General features: G+C 36.1%; 1 protein-coding gene across 1 annotated transcript; it reads left to right on the top strand.

Moving 5' to 3' along the window:
- Positions 1 to 5,344: 5,344 nt before the first annotated feature.
- On the top strand, positions 5,345 to 12,509 carry LOC128545854 (N-acetylglucosamine-1-phosphodiester alpha-N-acetylglucosaminidase-like). The gene is made up of 3 exons (XM_045325981.2): positions 5,345 to 5,435; positions 7,206 to 7,334; positions 12,372 to 12,509. Exons 1-3 carry the CDS (start codon positions 5,396 to 5,398, stop codon positions 12,455 to 12,457), a joined length of 255 nt encoding a protein of 84 aa, XP_045181916.1. The 5' UTR covers positions 5,345 to 5,395; the 3' UTR covers positions 12,458 to 12,509.
- Positions 12,510 to 15,409: the final 2,900 nt, after the last annotated feature.

Below are 15,409 nucleotides of genomic sequence, written 5' to 3'. Positions count from 1 at the left end.
AGAGTTGGACACAATATTTCGGGAAAAACGTACGTACGGATAGTAGCAACGCTATATGTAACCCCCCATAAATGTGTGGGGGCATAAAAAGGGGCAGGAGTCAGCTATCCACGACTACTTGAACGCTTATTGTAAAGTTGTAAAAGGCGTATCTTTGTGCAAAGTTATAAGCCCGAGTTGTGAAACCCTTCTCATAATGCAAAATATGTGAAGAGAATCAAGACATATGATCAAAAAGTTCCAGAGAACTGCTTACATGCTTAATTTCAATTAACTAAAAGAGGCATAATTTGACATAATGAAAGCTAAAGTTGTTTAACTTGCCCCGAGAAGTCATCTCAAGAAGCTAAATAAGAATACTTTGCCTGGAACTAGTTTCAATCCAACGTTTTTGGTCAAAAGGGCCATATTTTATATCAGTTTCATGCAAGAGTTATCCAACTTCGTTATTTCGGTAGGTTGACTTGCTAAACAGCATTTAGTAACTTGTCAATCCTACTGTTACGTATATATGCAACTGCAAGCAAAACTTTAACTTCGGTGTTATGAAATTGCATGATTGAATAGAATAGCTCAATTATTTGAACAGTCAAGTTTAATGTAACTTGTCTGTCGAGATAATCTGATGATAATAAATAAACATGTGAAGTTTGAAATATTTGGCAAAGTAGTTTTAGAGAAGCCTTCCATGTGAAACTTTTGCGGCACTAATGCAAAGGGAAGGGCGACTACAAAAGCTGTACTCTTTAGTATAGTTTAATAATAATCCAACATTTCAATTTCTAGTTTACAGTTGACAATGTATACCAAATTTCATTTGAACTGGATGAAAACTGAAGGAGTGCAGTCATCTAGGTAATGGTGTTGTTGTAATATGGCCGAGTCCAAGCAATGTCCATGTTGAAACTTCAATACTGCACAGTTCAATTCAAATACATGATGTACATGAAAATGTACAAAGAAAAAGTAAAAATCTATTAACAAAGTCTCGAAAATACCCATACTTCATGTTGATGTATTCTATGGATGAGATCTGTAGGCGCCGAGTATATAAAGTGCGGCAGACAGTTCAGCAGAGTCTTGGTGGGCATAAGAAGGCTCGTAATATATGAAATAATTTTTCAAAATACAATCCAGTATTTAAGCAGATGGAACAAAGTACCCTCCTTTCAAGTTACTGCCAAAAAATAGACATAAAAGGTTTTTGAGGACTTGCAATGTTAGGGAACTTATTTGAACTAGGGTAATATAATTTAATTTAATTTTCTCCAACATGCTAGTCCTTTGAAAGTCTGTGTAAAGTGACTTAGTACATATGAATAGGACATGGATAGACACAATTTGAAAATCAGATATGCAGTTTTACCGAGAGGATCAAAGTTCCAGTTGAACTAGATATGGACCGGAAACAAAGTCCGTACCACTCCTTGGGCAGACAGGACTGGAAACTAGTTTCTGAACATACTGTTCCTGAACTATTCACAGCATTAATATTTGCTTAATTTTGTATTGTTCAGAAGATGAACATGAACTGGTGACATACATACTGACAATGGATTTGTTTGTTTGTTTTTGGTTTAACGCCGTTTTTTTTCAACAGTATTTCAGTCATGTAACAGCGGGCAGTTAACCTAACCAGTGTTCCTGGATTCTGTACCAATAAAAACCTGTTCTCCGCAAGTAACTGCCAACTTCCCCACATGAATTATCAGAGGTCAGGTGGAGGACGAATGATTTCCGACACAATGTCTTTTATCAAATCGTCACGGAGAACATACGCCCCGCCCGAGGATCGAACCCGCGACCCCAATATCCAGAGACCAACGCTCTCCCTACTGAGCTAAGCAGCCGGGCTACTGACAATGGAATCAGTTTCTGAAACTGAAACTGCTTTATTTGATTAAACGCCTAATTTTACACATAGTATATTCACCAGCGTTGTACATTAAATTATACCAGATTTATATAGCGCCAAAGGCGCTTTACATAGTTCAAATGCAGCCACACAGGGCGCATAATTCATCCTCTACTAGTACAGACACAGAGCGATCTGACCAGAGGCACAGAGTGAGACAAAGCCCCCACGACAGAGAGATCAGAAATCAGATACAGGCTTATCCGGCTAACTTAGCCTAGCTCGTTTCGAATAGACAGCCTGGTTCTTTAACGTGCCCAGTGTATAGCACTGATACACGCAAGGATTGCCTGGGTTCCTGACCGGTACACCTCTAGTTGGGTGGGAAACACTGAAAAGCGTTTCTGAAAATTCCCGAGTAGCTGCCGGGAATTCTAACCGATGAATTTTCCACAGGGGCTAAAAAGATAAATGTTTTTGGTAACAGAAGAAAAAAACACATTATGTAAATAATTATCTCAACATTATTTTTTTAATTTCATGAAAAAAATTTAAAAATCAAACACAGTAATTGTGAGTTATATCCATTAAGTCTCTCTCTAAATGTTTAGTAAGACGTAATTGCCATTACTTTCTCTCTTCTCAAGTTTCTTGTCAAAGGTCCTTACTTATAACACAATACACAACATCAACATTTAAAATGAATCCTACACACCTCTACGTAACATATGATACAGTTTCATTTATATATATTTTTCATATATAGCAGAATAAGCTAATTATAAAAGTAGTTTTTCAATTTTTTTTTATTTCTTTTGTTTTGTTATTTTTCTAACAAATGAGTTAATAAGAGAGAGAGTTAATGGTTTGCCATTCAATTCTATTTTAATGCTTGGATTTTTTTGGGTGGGGGTTGCTTATTTTTGAACATTCATCTCAATAAAACAAATTTTGATAGTGTTTATCATTGTAACAAATGCAATGACTGTTCAAAAAGATTCACACGTTTTTTCTAATATGCAACAAAAATAGCAACGGTAAATTTGGGATACTTCTGCATTTTCCAACATCTCAACACTTCAAACTTAAAACATTCTGCGCTTTCAATAAAAATCCTCCCAAGATTTGTTAAAAAAATGCAAAATTTACGCGTCAAGCTATTTTCTTCTAACGGTTTTCTTTCATTAAGTCTAATTTCTCAGAATGTACTATACTGGCATCGAGCTCTGAGGCATGCTCATCCCTGGTCGAGCCTTGGCTGTAGACAGGCCAGTGATTGGTTTGGCATTCATGGTGGATGGCCCCATTTGCTGCTGAGCACTTGGGCCTCCGCTTTTGTTGGCTGACACTGAATGTCTTGGACCTGATCTCACTGGTCCGCCTGGCATCGACTGGAAGCTTGCTTGTAATTGTTGAAATTTGTCAGTTAATTCCATTCTCAAGTTTTTAGCATGTTTATACAATTCAGAGAAAAAAATTCTAATTTCTTGTTATTCTTTCTTCAGGCCTGGAACTCACAGCAAAAACTCGAAAAATCAACTTTCTAAAGCTTTAGTTTTATAGAGAAATTCTGGCAGTCAAAATTAAGCCTGTAATTGGGACCATAATGAAAAGTCAAAGCCCAATTTCTTCTGTGAAGAGAATCATTTATTTTCCTCAAATTGTATTATCAAATATGAAAGAAGTGAAGAACATAATATATGTGTTATGATCCAGTTTATCTTTAAAAGGATCAAACTTGAAGATACAATCAGGTCAAAAAAAAGAAAATTCGATGAATTGGTATCCCCGCCGAATGGGTTTGTGGTGAGGAATGGCAAAGATATATATACAACAAAAAGTTAAGGATATTACTAAGAAGCAAAATAATTTCATTACATTTGAACTTAAAAGAACAAATGTTCTCAAACGAGCACGATCAAGTAAGAAATCTTGAATGGAGGGGGGGGAGGGGGGAGGGGTAACGGAGGGGGTTACAACTTCACATGTTGAAACGTGGAGGAGCGAGGTGGGGCGGGGGCAGCCTTACTAATTTGGCTTATCGGGATGACTTATTTTATGATCTGATATTTTATAGTTGTCATCCCTCTAACGGAGACAGCGACAGTCAAAAGTTATCACGCTGTCCCCAAACGTCCTATTATTTGGACTAGGGCAGGGGGGCTGGGTGCAACTTTGCATGTTGATAAATATTCATGAAAGGTTTAAGGTTTAAAAAATGAAAAAATGTATAATTAGTTATTGTGAAAAAGTTTCATGAACAATTGGTAGGGAATGTGACTATTGGGGTACTAACAAGGCTTTTTTTATCACTTGAACTTACGACAAAGTTTTGAAAGTTCTGAAATTGGATAACCTGAGGTTAAAAACTAGGTAATTGGTCAAAACATAGGAAAATGTTGTTAATACTTCCTGACTTCTATAAAATTTTATAAGAATGTTTTCTCTATAAAGATGAGGTTATCCTTGGAACTGTATTATTAAAAGTTAAAAACTATGTCACCATGTCAAATCATAGAGAAGCCTTGTTAAAACTCTGCAGAGCCACACTTTGTACCTGTTCTTTATAATTTTTTGTAAGAATATTTGTCTTTACAGAATCTAGGTGAAGTCTAAAACTTGGATATCGGAGGTAAAAATCCGGGTAATTTTTATCAAGTTTTACCTTTCTAACCCTCTAGAGTTCATATTTTCTACCTAATCATGATGAGACCAGATGAGAAGACTGTTTGTATTTAATATAGGATGAATTTACAGTTCGGTCACATTGAGTCTAAAACTAGGTAAAACGTTTAAAAATCTAAACGTTTTCATACTCTAGATGCTTTTTTTCTACCTGATCTTCGACAGTTCGTGAAACTTGGTCTAACTATTTTAATCTATATATTCATCTATTATCAAAAACTTTGTCGTAAGTTCAAGTGATAAAAAAGCCTTGTTAGTACCTACCCAAATAGTCACATTCCCTACCAATTGTTCATGAAACTTTGTCACAATAATTAATTATACTTATAAAATCTCGGATAAGTTCAAAACTGGATCAACTGAGGTTAGAAACTAAGTGACTAGGTCAATATTTCTTGAAACATCTTGTTTGTCAGATTTAATTATAATACCTGATATTCATCGGAAATGTTGCCAGAATGTCTGTCTTTATAAAATCTAGAAAGTTCAAAACTCGGTCAAGTAGAGTAAAATCTAGGTCACTAGGTCAAATTATTGACAAACTTGGATATGTTTTTGTAATGAAATATAGGTCAGATTTAGGTACTGGGGAGAGAACCAGGTCAGATGGTCTGTGCAGGGTCTTCATGGCCCTCTTGTAGTAAATAACACATTCGTAGGTATTGATTCTACGTGTTCCTATTAAATGAAGTTATACAAATACTTCTGATTTGCGAAACGTGCAGACTTATTTTAAAATAGGTTTGTTGAACAGGTCAATTTGTTATCTGTAGTTTATACGTCAGACTTCCAGTATATTTACTTCTTTCGCATGAATCTTGTCATTTTCACAGTTGTCTTTGTCGAACAATAATCATGAGAGTATTCCTCGTAGCCGTTCTAGTCGCGCTGGCCGGTATGTATTAGTGCTTCATTTTAATTTTATTGGCGTAAAGGCTCATAATGAATTTGCTGAAAATGTGCAGCAAAGAGAAGCATGAACGAACGCGTTTGTAAAGTTTTTTCATTCGAATTTTAGATTTCAGATTCATTTTTTACTGAGCAGTTATATCGAAATGCCTAGCTTTTCCATCAATCCAATCTGACCGAAGCCAGTCCTGCAAATAACGGACAATCTTAGTTATGACTATGATCTTAATGGGACTGGACACCAGACTTTTGACTAAAAAAATATCTTTCTTAAAAATTAAACATTGGTCATATTACTAACATTAAAACTTGAGTTTTTGTTTCTAAACATTTTTTTTTAAAAAAACGCTGTATTGTGTGAGTCTGGAATTGAACGCGAGTTGCCTCTTCAAAAGCTTTCCTACAATCTTGACCAATACAAACCACACCGAATTAAATACCATTAATAAACATCTTTATCAAAGTAAAATGTTTGAACTGAAAATGGGAAGAAACCTGTATACGCGGGAAATGTAAAATCATGCTGCAAACATGTTCAGAAAAATGACATGAAAGTGAAGTCAATAACACAGTATTCTTTGTCCGAGTGTTGACAAAATAACTGCCACAAAAATGTTTACAATTTTGTAAATCAAAATGGCAACTTCGCAAATGTCGAAAAAATGTCGCAGTGCTCCGATGTTTTTGGCTGCCTTTATCATTACAAAACCCGACCGACATTGATAAGGACGAAGGTTACAAATGAACATGCGGATGTACCTTTTTCGATTGTCCTATGAGTTAGCTACTTATTGTCCCCATATACTTTTCCGCTTCATTATAGATAAGGCGTAAAAAAATTGTTTCCGGTATCCCGACCTGCCCTAAATTTTTTGTCCAACCCTAAATGTTCTCATGGCCTTGGAGAATTTTTTTTTTCAACAAAAAGTTGCAAAACTGCACTTTTGATGCTTTAAACATGGTCAGTGATGTTAGAAATCAACTTACTGGTGCTCTAAAGGCATTACCTTCTTATTTGCATTCATTTTTTTGACACAAAAATAATTTCAGAATAGTCTCCCTTAATAAAAATAAATCCAAAAAAAAATATTTCCGACCTACCTATCCTTATTTTTTTGAGCATGTTACCGGAATAAAGAATTTTTTTAGGCCTAAATATTGTTAAATTTTCAGCAAGAAAATATTTGCAAAAGCGTCTTTAATCTCAGTCACGTTTAGTTGTAGATAGAGTTTATGAAGTAATTTCTTTGTGAAAAAGAAACCGATAGGGAAACGAAGCGTAGCAGAGTGACCGACCGAGGTTTCTTTTTCTCGAAGAATATTGTCTTCATGGACTCTATCTGACATAGTGTGAAATCTACGTTTGGCCAATCAGAATTGCAGATTCAGTCGTGTCGACGCTCTTCATCATGTAGAGCTGTTCTTCGAAAATTGTTGCTACAGTCACATTGGTCTTTAGGAATAAGATACCACATTATTTTAAGATAAACCAATCTGATTGGTCAAAAAAGTAGGTTGCACACTATTATCTAAGGGTCGTTGAAAAGTAGTGTGACTCGAAATATCATTCACTTACAGATAACACAGCGATGTTTCAATTTTATATATGGGGTTTGCGGGTGAACTCTCTTGAAGAAATCAACGAACTTCTTGTTCAAGCAAATTTTTTATCAACTTTCCAGTTACTTAACATAGATAACACAGGCGACTTCCTGGATTTAGCGCAATAAACCGCGTCATTATTGTGTTGTTTCAGTGTACGTAAGCGGAGAACATTGCGGTGACAACCATGATTGTCACGATCACGGGATTACTCATTGCGGCGGTAATACCCATGTTGTATGCCACGAACACATGTGTGAATGTACCGACGGCGGCGCTGGAGGTAAATTTCTCATTTTTTTTTTGCTTTGTGCTTTACGATCTGTTATAAAATGATCAATTTTATTACAAAATCTGTTTCATAAATATTGATGCTCTGTCGTCGATATGAATTTTTGCTGCTCAACGCTATTTTCTTATACCCGATGTCTCAAAAATAGGACTACGATAATGTTATATTTGTTGTTCGACTCTGATCATAGTTGAAGTTAATCTTTCTGAAAGGATTTCCATGGAACAACTTTCAAAAAGAACGGTCAAACAGGACAAACACTTCGTAAGACGGACCACAAAAATGTTTTAAATGTATTTACATTCACAAAAATGACTTAAAACCCAAGATTAATATATCTTGCACATGATATGGTGTGTGTTAGAAACACTTGCACCAAATACTATCTCAAAATGCCTTCCGAAAACATTATGATTGGTTATTTATGTCTTATGCACGTCATCGGGTTTGTACCGTTCGCACGAAACACTGCCTCAAAATGGTTTAAAACCCAATCTAACTCCACCACTCCAAAAGAAAATCTTTATAATTTATTTTATCTTGTTTCTTGATGCTTTTGAGTGGGCAGACCAATGCTCGGCGTAAAAACTACATATTTTAAATTTAAAAACTGATTTTACATTAACTTACCGTACTTTTTTATCGTCAATTTGTAGAACAATCTTTGAGTATTCAACCATATTGTTTACATATTTCTAGTCACACCGTGACGTAATAGGCGGGAGCTAAAAATAGTACCAGTAAAACCTTGCGGTTCATGCGAAGTATACCAACGCTCGGCGTACGGCATATTAATCTGCAGGTTGTAATTTTGAACTATTTATGTATTAAAGTAAAGTACAAGACATATTTAACACAAGACATAGGTTGTATTGATTAACTGATTTTCTAAAGTACATAAACAGTTACGTAAATTACCCCTCTCTCTATTCTGCATCTATAAATTGAATAAACACATTTTATACAACAATTATCTTAAGGAATTCATTTGAAGATAATTTATCACAATTCTGTGAGTCTAACTTCAAGAAATCAATAAATTATGATATCTGATGATTTATTTCCATTATTTTTGGAAATCTTTTCAAAAGTGTCATTAGTCCACATAGTATATCAATTACTTCGACAGCATAAGCTACAGAAAAGTGCAGTACAATGGGTCCGTATAAAATGCCATGATAATGGTTTATAGTTTATTTAAGTATAAAGAAATAGAATAATTAAAAATAAAAATGCTTTTATTCTCCATAATTCGGCCTGCAAGCTACTTTTTTAATACCAATTTTACCAGAAAATCTGTTTTAATGAGAGTAGAACACAAAACTGAACGGCTTTTAGCCTTGCATCGTCTGCTCTACTGTGACCACGTGACCATACCGGAAATGAACCACACTGGGATAAAATTACGCGTGATGTAAACAAACGAAAGGGGACTCATAAGAGCTGATATTTTATATATATATTAAGAAATTCCCAGAGAAACGTGATATACGCCGAGCGTTGGTAGGCGCCGAGCATTGGTCTGCCCACTTTAGTATCCATAGATATGTCTCTAATATATGACCGTACATGGACATTAAATGGGGCCACCAGTATCCAGTGGGCACACCTGTAGTTACTATCTCGTGCTCTTGTCTGGATTGTACATAGAAATCCATTTTACAGGTTTCTGTTTGTTATTCACTTATATTTGCATATAGGAAACGATTCTGCTAGTTCCCGTCTGATAAACAGACTTACCGGCCAAAACGAAACAAAAGTCTTAGTGGCCAGATCGAAACCATTCTATTAGTTCTCGTCTGATACACAGTCTTAGTGGCCAAAACGAAACCATTCTACTAGTTCCCGTCTGATACACAGTCTTAGTGGCCAAAACGAAACCATTCTACTAGTTCCCGTCTGATACACAGTCTTAGTGGCCAAAACGAAACCATTCTACTAGTTCCCGTCTGATACACAGTCTTACCGGCCAAAACGAAACCATTCTACTAGTTCCCGTCTGATACACAGTCTTACCGGCCAAAACGAAACCATTCTACTAGTTCCCGTCTGATACACAGTCTTAGTGGCCAAAACGAAACCATTCTACTAGTTCCCGTCTGATACACAGTCTTAGTGGCCAAAACGAAACCATTCTACTAGTTCCCGTCTGATACACAGTCTTAGTGGCCAAAACGAAACCATTCTACTAGTTCCCGTCTGATACACAGTCTTAGTGGCCAAAACGAAACCATTCTACTAGTTCCCGTCTGATACACAGTCTTAGTGGCCAAAACGAAACCATTCTACTAGTTCCCGTCTGATACACAGTCTTAGTGGCCAAAACGAAACCATTCTACTAGTTCCCGTCTGATACAAAGTCTTACTGGCCAAAACAAAACCATTCTACTAGTTCCCGTCTGATACACAGTCTTACTGGCTAAAATGAAACCATTCTTAAAGTTTTCGTCTGACATACTTACTTGACAAAACGAAACCATTCTAAAAGTTCTCGTCTGATACACAGTCTTATTGTGGCAAAAACGAAACCATTCTATAAGTTCCCGTCTGATACAGGTTGAAGGTCAGTAATTCAAATCCCTTCTTTGTTTTATACAGAAAACAAAAACTTCAGGTCGTCTTAACGTAACTTTGTAGAGCATTATTTTTTCCTACACCTATCTTCCATGAAATTTCTATAATAAATTAACGAAAAAATGAAAAGAAAATACACACGTAGGTGGTTGAATAGTTCCTAGTGAAATGCCAGTCAGTTGTGGTCTGCTACCCTAAAAATGGCGCATATTTGTTCTTGTCCGCACAATAAACACCTACTTTTAGTTTCGATCTGCAAAATTTGCCATGTGGGGTGTATGAACATGAAAACCGTCTCATTTCATGCAGAATGTATTCTGGTAGTGAAAAAGTGTGATTAAAGCAATCGTTATACACGAATTTGCGCAAAAAAATGGGAAAATTGGGATCTATTTACTTTGGACTTCTTTCGACTACACCAAGGAAGCACATTTTCGGCCGAATTACTGACCTTATTCCTATACAGTCTTACTGGTCAATAAGAAATCATTCTATAAGTTTCCGTCTGATACACAGTCTTACTGGCCAATAAGAAACCATTCTATAAGTTCCCGTATGATATACAGTCATACTGGCTTTTCGAAAATGGTATTTTAAGTTCCTGTTTGATACATGATTTTATTATATACCTATATAAATTCTGTAAAAAAAGTCTTGTATTTCACAATCAAATATAAACAGGCAGAAAAAAGTCCGTATTGTACCTTTTAAATTCCGTATTGCACCTTTTGTATTGTATGCTGCCGGACTACTTTTATTAATTTGCATGACCTGACACAGTTTTATAAATAGCGCACATAAAAACTTCACTTAGTTCCATTTTGATATCGATAACCAATGAAGATTTCGTTTAATAACAAAACAAACAAAAAAGGTAGAGGTATATAATAAAAAGGTCATTATAACAGTAGCTAGGTCTGGGATTTTATATCCGGCTCTCGTGGATTTTGCAAGGTCGGATCACATGCACTCGACGCTTGCGCGCATCATGAGATCTGATCTGGCAAAAATCCACTCGAGCCGAATACAGCATCCCAGATCGTGCTACTGTTATTATAACCCGATTATACTTGCAGATTAAGGTAACCATTCCGCAAGTTCTCGTCGGACACACATACTGGCAGACAGGGGGCTTCGTTCTCCTTGTTCTTCTGTGTCCGACCCGAGATAGAATCGCCCTAATGATACGAACAAGGCCCAAGGACATTGTTTTCACACCACCTCCTAATCGGGAGGACCGCGAACAATGTGAGAATAATATGGCGGAATGAGAAGGTGAGGACGATTCGTGCATGATTTGCAGGGCAAATAGACATGTGATAATTTATGACCAATTAAGGTATTGAACCCATAATAGAGTACCTCCTTTTTGAAGAGTATTCAATTCCTACCATAAACCTACTTTGACTGCAATTTTCAGGGGGCCATAGGTTCAAGCCCCACTGGGACCACAAAAATTTTTTCCCATAATTTCCTTTTTTCTAGTAAGTTTTTACTTCTTTCAAGACTTATTATAGATGTATTGTACAAAAGTGGAAACTTTTCATTTTATAAGCGATTTCTTGCTGTTCAACGTGAATTTATCTCTGAATCAGAAGGGGTAGAGTTAGACATCTTTAAAAATACTGAGTTACATTCGGTAAAAGTTTTTTATTTTGCCTTTATTCTTTACATTACATATTGTGGAAGAAATGTTTTACTTTGCCCGAAGGTTATTTTTGAATGAAGTGAGCAAAATTCAAAACAGACCCACAGGATTCGGCCTTAAATTTTCAATGTTGGAGTTAGAATTCTGTCTCATTAAATCTGTTTACTTGAGGCACCCTAGAAATAAATGATATTAAGTTTTATTTTGTGTTTCATAATTGTTTAACAATAGTTTGATGTTTCTTTTATCCAAATTAATGCTGTAATAAATTCTCTGCAAACGTTTTAGATAGTGGCCATCACATTGAAATTTGTCTCTACTTGAGCTTGGGGAAATACCATAATTTATACAAAATTTACAAAAAACGGCACGGTAAAAGTTGTTTAAAATTTGCAACACAGTGCGAAACATAGTCAGCTTTAAGAGTATACCAAGCAAATGCTATTTTTGAAACATTACTATTACGGGTCCAATACCTTAATATATTATTTGAATGAAAAAATTACACTACTTTTGTTGGTTAACCCCCGTCGATAATGTAAACAAGCATCGTAAACAAGGCTGTAAAACTCCACTTCCGGTTCCACGTGGTAGAGCGTTTTACTCGAGCTACGTACGTGATCCGACGTGACTCAATTCCATCCGGGGAATAAACGCCCAAGGACGCCCAAGAATATCATTTTGCGAGCTCCGGTTTAAACACATTATTAAACTGGCAGACGGAACAATTTTCAAGGTTCCATAAATATTTCAGATCTCGGACTTTAAAATAGTGTTGATGCTCATTACTATGTTATTTCTTGCAGGACAGTCTTGCACAACGCAAGCTGATTGCAACTGCGGCCATCATGGACATTGTGTAGATGGAACATGCCATTGTGCAGGGAACTAGATTGACTGCAAGTCTTGTAAAAAATCTACGTAATAAAGGAGTTGCAAATTCATTTACTGCGTCCATTTTTTTGTTCACGCACCTGGCGCATTCCCACAAAGATCACACTGTGAAGATAGCGTTTAACTATGTCTAATGTTGCTTTCATTTTGAGCTCATCTGATTTTTTGAAGAAAAAAAAGGAGTTATTGTCATCACTTGATCGGCGTCGGCGTCGGCGTCGGCGTCGGCGTTGCCTGGTTAAGTTTTATGTTTAGGTCAGCTTTTTTCCTAAAATATCAAAGGTATTGCTTTGAAACTTTCAACACTTCTTCACTATCAATAGCTGACCCTGCCAGCAAGAAACATAACTCCATCCTGCTTTTTGCAAGAATTATGGCCCCTTTTGGACTTAGAAAATCAGATTTCTTGGTTAAGTTTTGTGTTTAGGTCAGCTTTTCTCCTAAACTATCAAAACTATTACTTTAAAACTTGCAACACTTGTTCACCATCATAAGCTGACCCTGTACAGCAAGAAACATAACTCTGTCCTGCTTTTTGCAAGAATTATGGCCCCTTTTGGACTTAGAAAATATTTGATTTATTGGTTAAGTTTTATGTTTAGGTACACATTTCCCCTAAACTATCCAAGCTGTTCCTTTGAAACTCGCAACAGTTGTTTTCCATTATAAGCTGACTCCGTACAGCAAGAAACAAAACTCCATCCTGCTTTTTTTGCAAGGGTTATGGCCCTTTTTAGACTTAGAATATCATAGGTAGGACAATATTTCTATTATACAGAGACAAAAAATCAGATGAGCGTCTGCATCCGCGAGGCGGTGCTCTTGTTATACCAAACGTCCATTCCTGCGCAAGTCATGTGCGAGTTTAATATGATTGTCGGTTTTTACGGCCACTTAAGTTAATTTCTCCTTCACAACTGAAATTAAGATGTTGAGCATGAACGGTTGTAGACGGAATTTGTTCGGCCTCGCTTAAAAATCAAAATCCTGACTGCTATCCAGGTCAAAGCATGTGTGAGCTCTTCTTGTTTAGCTAACAAATAGTTTAAATGACACGTTTGATATAGATCCGGTAGAAAACTGTGCCTCCCTTACTATAGCAACCTTTTAACCTATGTTTGGACCCAGATGACCCAGTTTCAATCTTGACATAATTTTGTCTTTGTAAATGGACGTCCTAATGTTAACAGGTAAGTCTACGATTTGACTTGGTAACCTATGTTTAGACCCAGATGACGCAGTTTCAACCATGAAATAGTTTTCATAAAGACACATATTCTGATCATGTTTCATTTATATATCCGATAGTCTCTACAACGTTTTCATTGCGTTTCTAGAATTTGATTTAGTGACCTAGTGTTTCTATAGCAACCTAGGTATGCAAATGTGGGCTCGGACGTAAAAGGTGGCGACTATATGCTCCACTCCTTTGGGAGCATAAAAAAACATATAAAAATCTGTAATTATATAAATATTGTGACCTAGTTAGGTGATCATTCGATTAGAACAACTCAAGTTACATGACACAATTTCAAAATTTTGAGCGACTCATGAGCTTTAACTCTAGAGACTTGGATGATCTCGCTATTATCGAACATGACCTGGATATTATGCTCTTAAACATTGTGGCCAAGCTTGATGAACATTGGACAAGAGCTGCTCAAGTATGACGGCCGACACTGTCAATTTTCACCTGATGAAGCAAACGATGTGAAGAGAATCAAAACATATGGTGAACTGCTTACATGCTAAATTCAATTAACTAAAAGTGACATAATTTGACATAATAAAAGCTTAAGTTGTTCGAGAAGTCATCTAAGAAGCTAAAAGAAAGAGCATTTTGCCTAACTAGTTTCAATCCAATATGTTTTTGGTCAAAAGGGCCAGATTTTGTATCAATTTCATGCAAAAGTTATCTATCTTCGTTATTTCAGTAGGTTTATTTGCTAAAAAGCCTTTCGTATTGTGTCAATCCAATTGTTGCGGATATATGCAACTGCAAGCAAAAACTTTGCTTTTATGATATTGCACGATTGAATAGAATAGCTCAATTATTTGAACAGTCCAGAGTAATTAACTTGTCTGTCGAGATAATCTGATGATACTAAATAAACATGCGAAGTTTGAAATATTTGGCAAAGTAGTTTTAGGGAAACCTTCCATGTGAAACTTAGCGGCGCTAATGCAAAGGGAAGGGCAAGTACTCTTTAGTATAGTTTATGGAAGTCAAAATTTGCACATGTCTATTTCTACTATAGAGTCGTCAATGACTACCAAATTTCATTTTAACTGGATGAAAACTGGAGTGCAGTTCTCTAGGTAATGGTGTCCAAGCAATGGCCATGTTGAAACTTCAATACTGCACATTTCAGTTAAAAAATTTCAAATACATAGAAAATGTTCAAGTACTAGAGTATTCAAGAGCAATTATAAACCTATAAACAAAGTCTCGAAAATATCCATACTTATGTCGATGTATTCCATGGGTGAAATCTGTAGGAGCAGAGTATACAAAGTGCGGCCGACAGTTCAACAGGGTCTTGGTGGGCATAAAAAGGCTCATAATATATGAAATAATTTTTCGAAATCCAATCCAGTATTTAGGCAGATGGAACAAAGTACCCTCTATTCAAGTTATTGCCCAAAATTAGACATAAAAGGTTTTCGAGCACTTGCAATGTTATGGAACTTATTTGAACTAGGGTAATTTAACTCGTTTTCTCAAACATGCTAGTCCTTTTGAAGTCTGTGTAAAGTGACTTAGTAGATATCATATGAATGGGACATGGATAGACACAATTTGAAAATGGGCAGACAGTACTGGAATACACCGGCACATACTGTCCCTGAATTTTTCACAGCATGAGTATTTGCTAAGTTTTGTATTGTTCAGAAGATGAACATGAACTGATGACATACATACTGACAATGGAATCAGTTTCATTCCCAT

This window comes from Mercenaria mercenaria, chromosome 16 (assembly GCF_021730395.1).
Source record: "Mercenaria mercenaria strain notata chromosome 16, MADL_Memer_1, whole genome shotgun sequence".
In the NCBI taxonomy this organism is placed as follows: Eukaryota; Metazoa; Mollusca; class Bivalvia; order Venerida; family Veneridae; genus Mercenaria; species Mercenaria mercenaria.
Note: the sequence above shows the minus strand (reverse complement) of the source record. Positions and strands in the feature narration are given on the sequence as shown.

Excerpts from the sequence above, each read along its gene's own strand:
- LOC128545854 (XM_045325981.2), top strand. The coding sequence starts at position 5,396 with ATGAGAGTATTCCTCGTAGCCGTTCTAGTCGCGCTGGCCG. Across the intron at positions 5,436-7,205 it reads CGTTCTAGTCGCGCTGGCCG|TGTACGTAAGCGGAGAACAT; the intron begins GTATGTATTAGT and ends GTGTTGTTTCAG. Across the intron at positions 7,335-12,371 it reads TACCGACGGCGGCGCTGGAG|GACAGTCTTGCACAACGCAA; the intron begins GTAAATTTCTCA and ends TATTTCTTGCAG.